The sequence below is a fragment of the Perissodus microlepis genome, chromosome 19, assembly GCF_051167445.1.
Source record: "Perissodus microlepis isolate ML-2025 ecotype Zambia chromosome 19, ASM5116744v1, whole genome shotgun sequence".
NCBI classification, from domain to species: Eukaryota; Metazoa; Chordata; class Actinopteri; order Cichliformes; family Cichlidae; genus Perissodus; species Perissodus microlepis.
Genome location: NC_140479.1, coordinates 23,281,152 through 23,292,715, shown reverse-complemented (window position 1 = coordinate 23,292,715; position 11,564 = coordinate 23,281,152). Strand labels below are relative to the sequence as shown.

The 11,564-nt window shown below is 42.2% G+C and overlaps 1 protein-coding gene across 1 annotated transcript; it reads right to left on the bottom strand.

Annotated features, from left to right (window-relative positions):
• Nucleotides 1-72: 72 nt before the first annotated feature.
• Nucleotides 73-9,920, bottom strand: selenon (selenoprotein N). Its single transcript, XM_084914432.1, has 12 exons — nucleotides 9,490-9,920; nucleotides 8,683-8,800; nucleotides 5,410-5,540; nucleotides 4,875-5,087; nucleotides 4,652-4,776; nucleotides 3,188-3,325; nucleotides 3,003-3,084; nucleotides 2,523-2,711; nucleotides 2,340-2,445; nucleotides 1,905-2,017; nucleotides 1,680-1,781; nucleotides 73-1,249 (listed from the first exon to the last, which is right to left on the bottom strand). The coding sequence occupies exons 1-12, from the start codon at nucleotides 9,676-9,678 to the stop codon at nucleotides 1,085-1,087; spliced, it is 1,671 nt and encodes a 556-aa protein (XP_084770558.1). The 5' UTR covers nucleotides 9,679-9,920; the 3' UTR covers nucleotides 73-1,084.
• Nucleotides 9,921-11,564: the final 1,644 nt, after the last annotated feature.

Genomic DNA, 11,564 nt, shown 5'->3' with positions numbered 1-11,564 from the left:
AATATTGGGGGAGTTTCCCCTCTAAAGGCTCCAAGCAGCAAGATATTTCGTGTGTGTGTGTGTGTGTGTGTGTGTGTGTGTGTGTGTGTGTGTGTGTGTGTGTGTGTGTGTGTGTGTGTGTGTGTGTGTGTGTGTGTGTGTGTGTGTGTGTGTGTGAGATCATTGGGCTCTTCTGTTCTGAAATTAGGACTTGAAGATGCCAACTGTTCTGTTTATACGATGGGAAGAGAGACAGAGAAATTATTTGCTCCTCACTAAAGAAACAATCCAACTGTTTTTCACCCTGATTTACACAGATATGAGCCATAATAGGAAAGCAGCCTAACAAATTCATCTGCTTACACAGTAAAAGAGAAGTTCTTTGGTGTGGTCATATCGTTCTGTGAATAGATTGTAACATTTGGTTTTAAACACAAGCTATATGGGAAAACGTCTGATTCATTCATTTTACGTTCTGCAATCCAGTTTCTAAGTTCCTCTTGCTGCCTTTGTCCCCTGAGTCAGAGAAGGGTGTTTCCCTCCAGCAGCCTCAACAAGAACATCAGGCGTTACCCAGCTCGGGGAGAGCTTTCAGGCAAAGCCTTCACTAACTGCAGAAACACAGCTGGAGGAAACAACACCAGCAGCTCCGTCTCTGGGTACGCTCAGCAGAGAAGCTCAGTCAATCAATAAATACTGCACATGCAACACCACTACATAAAAGAAGAAATACTGAATACTATACTGGATGTAATGCACTAAAGAATGGTACTGACACTAATCTGGGACTTGGTAGGCCTCCATCTATATCTTATAGCTATGTTATTCAGCAGCTACAAGGACAAAGAGCAAGTCTAAATGTGTGACATACTGTATTTGTTCCTGCTCAGCGTGGAAGGCCTTTGGACTTGTCACAATACAAATACTATATAAAACTTTTTTTTTTTTAACCGAGAGAGTCGTCCAAATAAATAGTAGCAAAGAGTACAGAAGGCAAAAATGTTTCCAGCTGCCAACACACACAGAAGAGGAACGCCACCAGATGCTTGGTAGGTTTTCCTAATCTTGGATCATTTGCCCAGTCTGGTTAAGCTCAAACACATTACTATGCCAGGTACTCCTTGGCTTTCTCCAAGCCCTCTTTCAGGAAGCTGATATAAGTGGATGTGGAGGGATCTTCGAAGCCGCCGGAGAAGCTGAAAGTTGCTTCTTCCTCCTCGGGTTTCATGGCAGTTTGATCTAAGAAGAAGTTGGCATTGATGTGATGAACCTGAAACCACATAAAAGAGGATAAAAGGCTTTAGAGGCTTCTTTCTTCTTCGCGTCTATACTTGGTCAAGCCAGGGTTAATATGGCAATTTTTTAAAGTAAGACTTTCACAACACTTTCTGCAATAGCTGCTAATAAAACTAAATAACTTTGTATGTAGTACTTTTTATTTTGGCAGAGTCTTCCATATCTTGTGCCAGTTTTATTATGCTCGGCTAGTCAGTGGGCACTTACGGGGATATGATGCATCCACTTCAGCTAATGTTACCGTATTTCATTTTTATTGTTTCATTGTCATCAGCCTCACAGTTGACTGTGTTGTTTCACTGCTAATGCAACATGGAGAATGCAGATAGCCAACATTTATTATCCTAATATTCCCAACAGTGTGCTTTTGCCTATGATTTAATTCTATGAAAAATAATATTTACAATGGTTCCATTGGGCAGAGCCACCATCATCTCCACAGGAAAACTGTACTTTTCAAGGTGTAAGCGAGCCTTTTCACTCAACGCAGGGTTTTGCTCATCAGCCTGGGAAAAGAGGAAACAGGATATTTATTAAGTGGAAACACAGCTGTACTTAAAGTAAGAGGATAAGCACATTTTTCAGTAATTACACAACTTTCTGGATTTTTCACCACTATAGCTGCTTACCTGCAGGTTCTCCAGCTCTTTGACCAGAGACCAGCTGCTTATAAAGCTCTGGTTGAGGAGGGCGAGGACGGGCGAACTTTCCAGGACTGTCTCCCGGAGAGTTCGCCCCGAACCTATAAAAGCGTGGGGAGGAGACAAGGATACGGTGAACATATTAGGAAAAAGGTAGAACTCCAAATAGGTGTAATGGTTGGCAGACTGAATGAATTATAATTAACCAGCACAGGTAATAATAATCTCATGAATAACTGGCACAGATCCTTCATTAACATAATTAGTACATCATTAGTAACACCTGTATTTACCTGCCATTTCAGAAAAATGGGCTTAAGTGCACTTTACAGTAATATTTAATTGGTAATGGTATGCCTTTAGAAAGCTAGCAGCTTAAATTTAATGACTGTGATGCACTTTTGAAGCATGACATTATCTCACCTCAGCATGACTGGTCATCTAAAGCTCCCCACAGCAGAATAGAGTGCACCAGCTTTTTCTCTGCTTGGGCTCGATCGAAAGCCTCTGAAAAAGGCAGGTAGGACACCTGGGAAGGAGCACAGTGTTACACCGACACTGTGTGCAATAACACAATCACCAACTTATTCGAACATAGAGAATTACCTTCTTAAAGGGATAGAAGGTGACCTCCATGCGGCGAGTAGCTTCCTCCTGACTGATCTCTGAGGTCCAGTGGATTTCCTCAAAGACAAACTGGATGGGCTCATTGCTGCTGTCACGCCGATCAATGATATTACCCTGCTCGTCAGTGATGACGGAGGGAGTGGACGGGCCCGCCGACTGGAGCTCTAACTGCAAACGCAAGTTCTCGTTAGAAATATTACACACGCTTTACATCAGACACTCTTGTGTGTCTTTTCTGAGGATCATCTTTTACATTCTGTGAAATTCCACACATGTCTGAGTAAATGAACAGATTCATAAGTATTTAATCCATATGTATTTTAAATTAAAGTCAAAACAGGCAGTTACCGTGACATTAATACTGTTTGATTGACTGGAAATCAAATAGATGTGACTTAACTTAAAGACTAAGTTAGGACAGTCAGCCAGAACAGTTAGTGTTGAGATAAACAGCCATACCTGTGGCAGGTAACCAATGTCCACCTCCATATTGCTGCTCTCACTGGCTCCGTAGAGCCACTCCATGTCTACATTCAGAGACCTGTAACACAGCACAGGTGGCACCCAAACTTCACAACGATCTATCGATAGGGGAGTATATGAACACGTGTGACAGTTTGTGTGTGTGTGTGAGAGGGATTTACCTGTTATTGGGGACATAAAGGTGGAAGAGGCGGACGTGAGAGGCATCTTTAGAGAGGACAATGTTGCCAGTGAACTGGCCTGGTGTGAACCAGAAGGGAAAATCTGGAATATCGTTGAGCTGGAATTCTGCATGAATCCTGCAGGGGTGAACAGAAGGAGTAAAAATTGAGAGCACGTAAGTCTCTGTCGGAAATCCCTACAAGAACTAACCAGGGAGTCAGGTCATAACATTTGCACGGTGTTTTGATTTCCGACCTTCACAAAGCTGTCAGAGGCTTCATTTTACTACAGCAGCATCACAAAGACTTCAAACCACAGGTGTCAAACTCAAGAATTAACTGAATCCTACCCACATATCACTTTAGGTTTTCAGTACATTTTGGCCAGCCGATTTCTGGGAATGGTCCCCATAGCAACATGCACCTCACACACACAGCAAGTTAAACAAAAGGGTGCCCTTCCACTGCACCTGCAAGCTACTACGCTCAGAGTAACAGAAAAGGCCAGTTGATGCTGGAGGCAGACAATTTTGCGAGAGGCGGGAGACTGATTTTTTATTTACCAAGTGTAAGGAATGGTCTGTACAACCATCTGCAATGAGATAAAGGCTACTGTCAAAGAATTTTAACTACTATAACTACTAACTGTTTTTCTTTTAATTGAAATCTCCCACATGAGTACTGAGTTATTGCTTTCAGGCCCCTGAAACAGGCTCTGTGAGATTTGTAGAAATACATGCAAGATCACAAGTAGTAAATCTTCATTATTGTGTTTTGTCCGATTGAATTTTGTCTTATAAAAGCTGCCACTAGTTGTCACATTCAGGCTTGTGAAACGGGTTCTTGTGAGTTGATTGTAGGGCAGTCTACATATTTATTTAAAGCACATCAACATACGTGTTTTTCTCATTTTCCAACATGGCCTTTGAGCGAGTTGGAAACTTCTGCTTTAAATATTTACAATTAGAGTGCTTTTTCAATTCAATTGTATTTATATAGCACCAAATCACCACAACAGTCACCTCGAGGCGCTTTATATTGCAAGGTAAAGACCCTACAATAATAAAGAGAAAACCCCAACAATCAGCCCACTCACTGTGACAAAGCACTTGGAAAAAAATCCCTTTTAACAGGAAGAAACCTCCGGCAGAACCAGGCTCACTCTGTCTATGGTTTGTGACTGTCATATGGAACTAAAGCTGGAAACTAAAAAGTCATGAATGAGCATAAAAACAAATAATTCCATCTTTTGCTTCCTTACTAACTAAAAGTGGAATTCATCCACACAGAATTCCTGTAAAACCTTTGACAGAATAATAAAATGAACACAGTGACTCGTAATAAATGTCATGTTCACTGTGTGCTTTAGACATCAATCAGCACTAATGCATAATACACATATTTTGCAGTTTAATAGTTCAAACGTATTAAAAAACACCGCCATCCTCCTTACTCCCTCCTCACCTGAAGACAATGTCGTAATAGAAGTCATTGCTGGCTCGGATGCAGGCGACTGCGCCCTGCGGAGCAAAGCGGGTTTTGATGAAGGGCCGAGGGTGGAACATGCTCAACAAGGAGTGGATGAGGACCTGCACCAAGAGCCAAAGAACCATAAGCCACTATACAGTGCAATAATCGCAAGTTACAATCTAACCATAGGCCAAACAGAGATGGATTTTTAGGCTACCTCTCTGCCCCTTGGTGTGGGAGGGTGATAACGGTTATTGGGCAGGTATCCAGTGAAAATGTTGAGCTCGCTGGGGATCACCCACCACGTGTCACCGACTTCTATCTTGTTCTCCGGGGGCAAGAACACCCTAAACTGGCTTGCAGAGAAGGACGAAGAAGGCACTGCTGGGCTCTTCCAAGACCGCAGCCCGCTCAGAGAGCTGTGAGAAACCTGAAAGAGATGGAGGAAGGTAATTTTGGAAAGCACAAGCATTACAAATTCTCAGCAGTTTCATTCTGGATTCAATTCAAGGCTGCTTGCACCTTTTGAATGAACTGCATTCACAAAGAGCTGAGTAAGACAGTCAGACAATGTACAAGCACATTTATCAACAATAACTGCATCAACACGCTATAATTTAGCCCTTTCTGGGATTTTCTATGCTGTGATTTTGATTAAAGCAGTCCTCTGCAGACGCTGTAGAGCAGCGATGAGAAAGAGAACAATAAACCAGCAGTATAAAGGAAGCACGCAGAGTTTGGTATTGTCTTACTCCAAGGAAACCATCTTTGCTTTTTGTCATGGAGTCAAGCAGGAGAGGCTGCATTTTGGCTTCCAAGGTTAAAGTCTCCCCGTTGGGATCATGGATTGCTTCCTCCTCAAAATCCGCTGGGTTTGTAATCCCTGTAAGTAAACCAGAGTCAGTGTGAGGCTATACATTTGTGGTCACAAGTCTACATACACTCATATACATGAATGTCATGATGATTTGGGGCATTTAATTATTTCTTTGAACTGTTCTTTTTCGAGGATGGAACAAGTAGACATGCTTTATAGCTAAGTGGTGCCAAAGGTTCTGTAATGTCTTTAACCTTGAAGGCCAAGTCTCATTAACTTCTCCTTAGTGATCATAATTGACTACCGCTGGTAGTTTCTCTTTGACAGCACAAAAAAGATTTTTTGTAACAGCACTCATTGGATTGACCAACACGATGGAGCTAAGTTGAGCTTTACAAAGGAGACTTGTAAATGTACACAAGTTGAGAAGGTCTATTGGCATCATTTCTAAACAACTACAGATTCCAAGACCACTGTACTGGCTGTTAAGCATGGTGGTGGCAGCATCATGCTCTGGGGCCATTTTGCTGTCAGTGGTACTGGTACATTGCACAAAGTGGATGGAATAATAAGGAAGGAGGACTACCTCCATATACTTCAAGTTTCTGGATTGGACTTCCCAAAGCCCCGACCTCAATCCTTTTGACAAGAAGACTGTGGCTAAAAGCTGTGTCTGTGCCAGAAAACCAGTCAGTTTAAATTAACTCTACCAATTCTGTTAAGAAGAGTGGTCAAAAATACAGCCAGAATTATAAAAGAAGCTTGTTAGTGGCTACCAAAAGCATCTGGTTGAGGCGCAACTTGCTAAGGGACATTTAGCCAAATATTAGTAGGGATTTATACATATATATGAGCCTATATATATAGTTTCGACCCTGTAGATTAGAGAAAGTCCAAAATAAATTCAGACTTGTGCACCCGGTTCTTGTTTTAAGTCATTAAAGATGTATGCTGCACAATCATTCCACCCTGAAAAAAAGAACTATTCAAACAAATCAGTAAAATCTGATTACTTTGAAATAGGGCTGCCACGATTAGTCGACTAGTCACGATTACGTCGACTATCAAAATCGTCAACGACTGATTTAATAGTCGACGGGTTGTTTGAAGCTTTGTAAGATCACAAAAGACGCAGGAATAAGTAGTAGGATTTAAGAGTGTAATAACGGACTGAAACAGAAGATGGCAGCACTGCATGTACAAGGATGCCAGCTGCCGTTAAACCCCGAAGAAGAAGAAGCTCTGTCCCAGAATTCATAGCGCAGCCCAGCTCAGTTTCCAACAATGGCGGCAGCTAGTTAGTTTTAGTATTACTCTTATTATTCTTTCTGGGTCACAAAATAAACGTTTAACATATTTTTCAGGGGAGAATGTAGCTGTGTAAACCTCAAATATCTGCTCAGTTTATCAAGACACCACATATTTTCAAAAGCGCTCCGACGTTTTCAGAGACGTCTGTTACCCACTAGCTCGATAGCTAGCAGGGGGCAAGGTCACTAGAGCCGTGAGAACACCGGACTCCCGGCAAATCGTTTTCAAACCCACCGCTGTTTTCGCTACTCACGTTAAATATATACAAGTCACTTAGATAACTTAAAAATTTACTGTTTGGCTTTTTTTTGTATTTTATTTGTTCCTGAGTAAATTGGTTTGGCTGAGATTAAAGTTATGGTTTTTACACAGCTGAATAAACATCAAGCAGACAACTGATTATCAGAAGTGTGAGTCAAAGGAGCTTGCGAAGAAAAGCGTCTGGACTTCTTTAAGTTACTTGAAGACGTTTCACCTCTCATCCGAGAAGCTTCTTCAGTTCTAAGGTCAAATGGTGGAGAGCACTCAAAACGTGCGGCTATCCTAAATGGGCGTTCTTAAAGTCAGCAAAGAGGCACAGAAAAGAAGACCAGACACCAACGAGGGAGGATAATAAGGACAGACGCAACAACATTGTCATCCCCTATGTAGCCGGTGTATCAGAAAAACTTAGGAGAGTTTTCTCCAAGCATGACATCCCGGTGCATTTCAGACCCAGCAACACGCTCAGACAAAAACTGGTTCACCCGAAAGACAAAACGCCAAAACACAGACTTAACAATGTGGTGTATGCTGTACAGTGCAGCGAGGAATGCCCAGACCTCTACATTGGAGAGACCAAACAGCCACTTCACAAGCGCATGGCACAACACAGAAGAGCCACCTCCACAGGACAAGACTCAGCAGTCCATCTGCATCTTAAGGATAAAGGACACTCTTTCGAGGATGCCAATGTTCACATTTTGGACAGAGAGGACAGATGGTTTGAAAGAGGAGTGAAAGAAGCCATCTATGTCCACTGTGAGCGACCATCTTTGAACAGAGGCGGGGGTTTACGACACCAACTCTCTGCCATCTATAATCCAGTTTTGAGATCCCTTCCCAGACGCCTTAACGCCCACTCACATCCTGGGCCATCTGACCTCAGGAATTCGCATGATAAGGTGGGGCCAGGTTTCACAATGAACACACCCGAAACTCTGGCTGATTGGGACCCACACCCAGTTGCACACCTTGGCTCAGGCGATTAGAGGATCATCAGGGGGTCCTTTTGTCCCTCTGTGGGGGGATACTCCCACTAGGTTTATATCTGGGACTCTCCACCATTTGACCTTAGAACTGAAGAAGCTTCTCGGATGAGAGGTGAAACGTCTTCGAGTAACTTAAAGAAGTCCAGACGCTTTTCTTCGCAAGCTCCTTTGACTACGATGACCTGGATGACTGAGAACCTTCACAGACAGAAGTGTGAGATGCTCGAGAATATACTCCGGTGTCCTGTTATATTTTAGATAGCAAGGAGTTTATTAAACTTCATCGAAACAATCTGCAAATTTCATTAAAATTTAATAAACTATCATCTTGTCTTTATTTTTAGTTAGCACATACTTTACACACTTAAAGCTGTAAGCTAATGATAGTTATATAAGAGCAGATGCATGCTGGTGCAATAAGCTGTACGTTTTACATCCAATGGATGCATGATCTGATTAGTCGGCTAATCGCAAAAATAATCGGTGACTTGTCGACTATCAAAATAATCGTTTGTGGCAGCCCTACTTTGAAATTCATGCCTCATGAGTATATGTAAGCTTGTGACCACAACGATAGGTAACAAAGGACACTGAAGGAAAATGATTGGACAAAAGTGACAAGCACAAAGAAAGGTAACATGATGCACCTGTGAGCTTCTCTGCAATAGGTTTAAACTCCTCCGGACTGAGATAGAAGTCGTGGTCGGTGTCTAAAGAGGAGAAGAGAAAAAGCCCCTCGGCACCCAGTGTCCGAACACACTCTTCCTATTGGAGGGACACATGCATTAGACTGATCTTCACGGTCATTTCATATGCTTTTTTTTAATGCAGCATAAAAAATATTAGGACATTAAGACCCCATCACATGAAATGCAAATATTTTAAATTATTACAACTACAAAAACATTCGCTCAGATGTGTGACACATTTAAAGTAATGTGCTACATTATCCCAAATGACTGAGTATCCTGCCTGGATAAAGATCATCCCTGAGGAGGCAGATTCCTAGCATACATTTCAGTCAAACCACCCTTTCTGAAGCAGACGCGTGCCTACCAGCGACCTTACAATGGAGGGAAGAGGGGGAGGGAGGTGCAAGAACAACTTGGAGACCCTCAGTAACCAAACAAGTGTGGATTTGGACAAAGGGGTGAGTTTTAGCAGCTGTGACAAAGACCCACCCCCTATAATAAAACACTACGGTGGTGGAAAAACTGCAGATGTGGAGCTTTATGGTGACTGCGTGTCCGCTAAATAAATAATCGAAACACATCTGTTACAGAGAAAACTACTGCAAGATAACAGCAAAATGTCCCTGCGCTGATATTAATGTAATCATGGGTCCTCAAAAGGACGAGAAGGTCACTGCAAAGTTTCTATTAACACAGCTAGACCCACCAAGTCGAGATCACTGTTAAACTGTGATATAACATAATTACAGATTTGGATCTCACATGACGTTTGAGGAGCTGGGCATCTTGATAGTACTTTATCCCAAAAGCGAACAGAGGAACAGCACAGACGACCACCCAAGTCCACATCCCCCTGAAGATCCAGGATCTCGAGCCCGGGGTCTGCTTCCCATTCTGCGGCGAAATCTTTTTCTCTTCCTCCGGGATTCTTTTATCTACGTCTGCGGCCATCCTCGACCTCCACCACAGCTATTTAGTCGAGGGCATGTTCGTCTTTCAGTGTAAACTTGCTAATTTAAAAAGTGCGACGAGTCTAGCGGGACTTTTTCTGTCCCGCAGGAGAGGATCTCGCTTCTTCTCTGGCCGTTACCCCCGCTGGCAACAGCTGTGCAATGTTAGCTAGCAGCACAGATTTCTTATTTCCCACATCCAATCTCGAGCCATATGGATGCAGTTAAGGTGTCAAGCTAGCATGTAATTGGCACGGTAAAGCGGATGTATAGTGTTTTGGCGTTCAAAATAAAAGCGCGAGAGTGTCGTAATGTAGCAATTGTTGTAAGTTGATATTATGATCAACTTGTTTTGAATTCAAATATATTTTTTAGCAAAATGCCAAAATCGTTGTTGGTTACTGGCAAAAAAAGAAAAACTCAATTAAACTAAGCTAAGCGCTACGATTTATTTTGAAAGTAATAACCGGAAGTATAACTTTACAATCTTTCTACTGGGTACAATGGGGCAGTAGCTGTATTTAAAGACGTAGGGTTGCATTGTTCACACAAGGAACAATGCAACTGTTTTATAATGAGTTAAATTATAAATGTATCTGCCAAATGGCTCTCTCCGAAATTTAGATTTTACTTACCTTTATTTTATGTAAGTTAATCTAGAAGCAGAGGTTTAACATTTGTTTCTTTTTATATTCTCTTTAATGGTTAGATTTGTCTGCAATAGAATTAAACACTCCATTAAAACTATCAAACCTTTACTTTGATGCTGTGTCATAAGCGTGTGCTAAGATGTAAGAAGCTTTTTGCTTAAAGTGAAAATCTCCGCTCTTATTTTTAAACAGAAAAATCAATTCATGTATCACTTAATTAATTGGGTTATCTTAAATGCATTAACAGTTTGTATTTATTTATCTGCTGCTTTGTAATATATACATTGCGGGGATAAGGGTCCTGTTGGAATGGAAGCTCAGCAGAGCTGGGGTTTGAACCTATAGCTGATCTATGGACACCTCCTCACCTCAAAAGGTGGCATATGAGTTACAAAAATCCATGGGTTTATAAATGTAAATGTATTTATTATTGATGTACAATAGGCACATTTAAAGGTTACTCCCCCAAACAAAAGGCACTAAAGTAGCCTTATCTCACACAGAATCCTCAACATTTTAGTGCAATATGAATTCAGTGCCACAGGATTACAGGCCTGTGGGACGTTGTGAAGACCCTGGAAAGACTTATCCTTGCCCAGCCCCGACCTATAGTCAGGCCACATCAGAATCCCCTTGAGTTTTCTTGCCAGCCCCACCTCGGAGCTGAGGGCGCCATCATCTAACTGCTCATTCTTGTCTACGCCCATCTGGGCCAGCCGGTGAGCCCTGTGAGGGTCATGTTTTTTAACTTTTCCAGTTCATTCAATACCATCAGGCCAACCCTTCTGGGTGATAAGCTGACAGTGATGCAGGTGGATGCATCTCTTGTGTCCTTGATTGTTGATTACCTTACAGGAAGACCACAATATGTGCGTCTTTAACATTGTGTGTCTAACAAGGTGATAAGCAACACAGGAGCACCACAAGGGACCGTCCTCCCCTTCCTCTTCACCATCTATATTACAGACTTCAGCCACTGCACAGAGATCTGCCATCTTCAGAAGTTTTCTGATGATTCTGCAGTGGTTGGATGCATCAGTGAGGGTGATGAGATGGAGTACCAGGCTGTGGTTGACTCCTTTGTCACGTGGTGTGAGCAGAATCATCTCCAGCTCATCATCTATGTGTACACCATACCTTGGTGTACTCATAGATAATAAACTGGACTGGGTTAAAACACCACTGGACTCTACAGGAAGGTCCAGAGTTGTCTCCATTTTCTGAAGCAGCTGAGGTC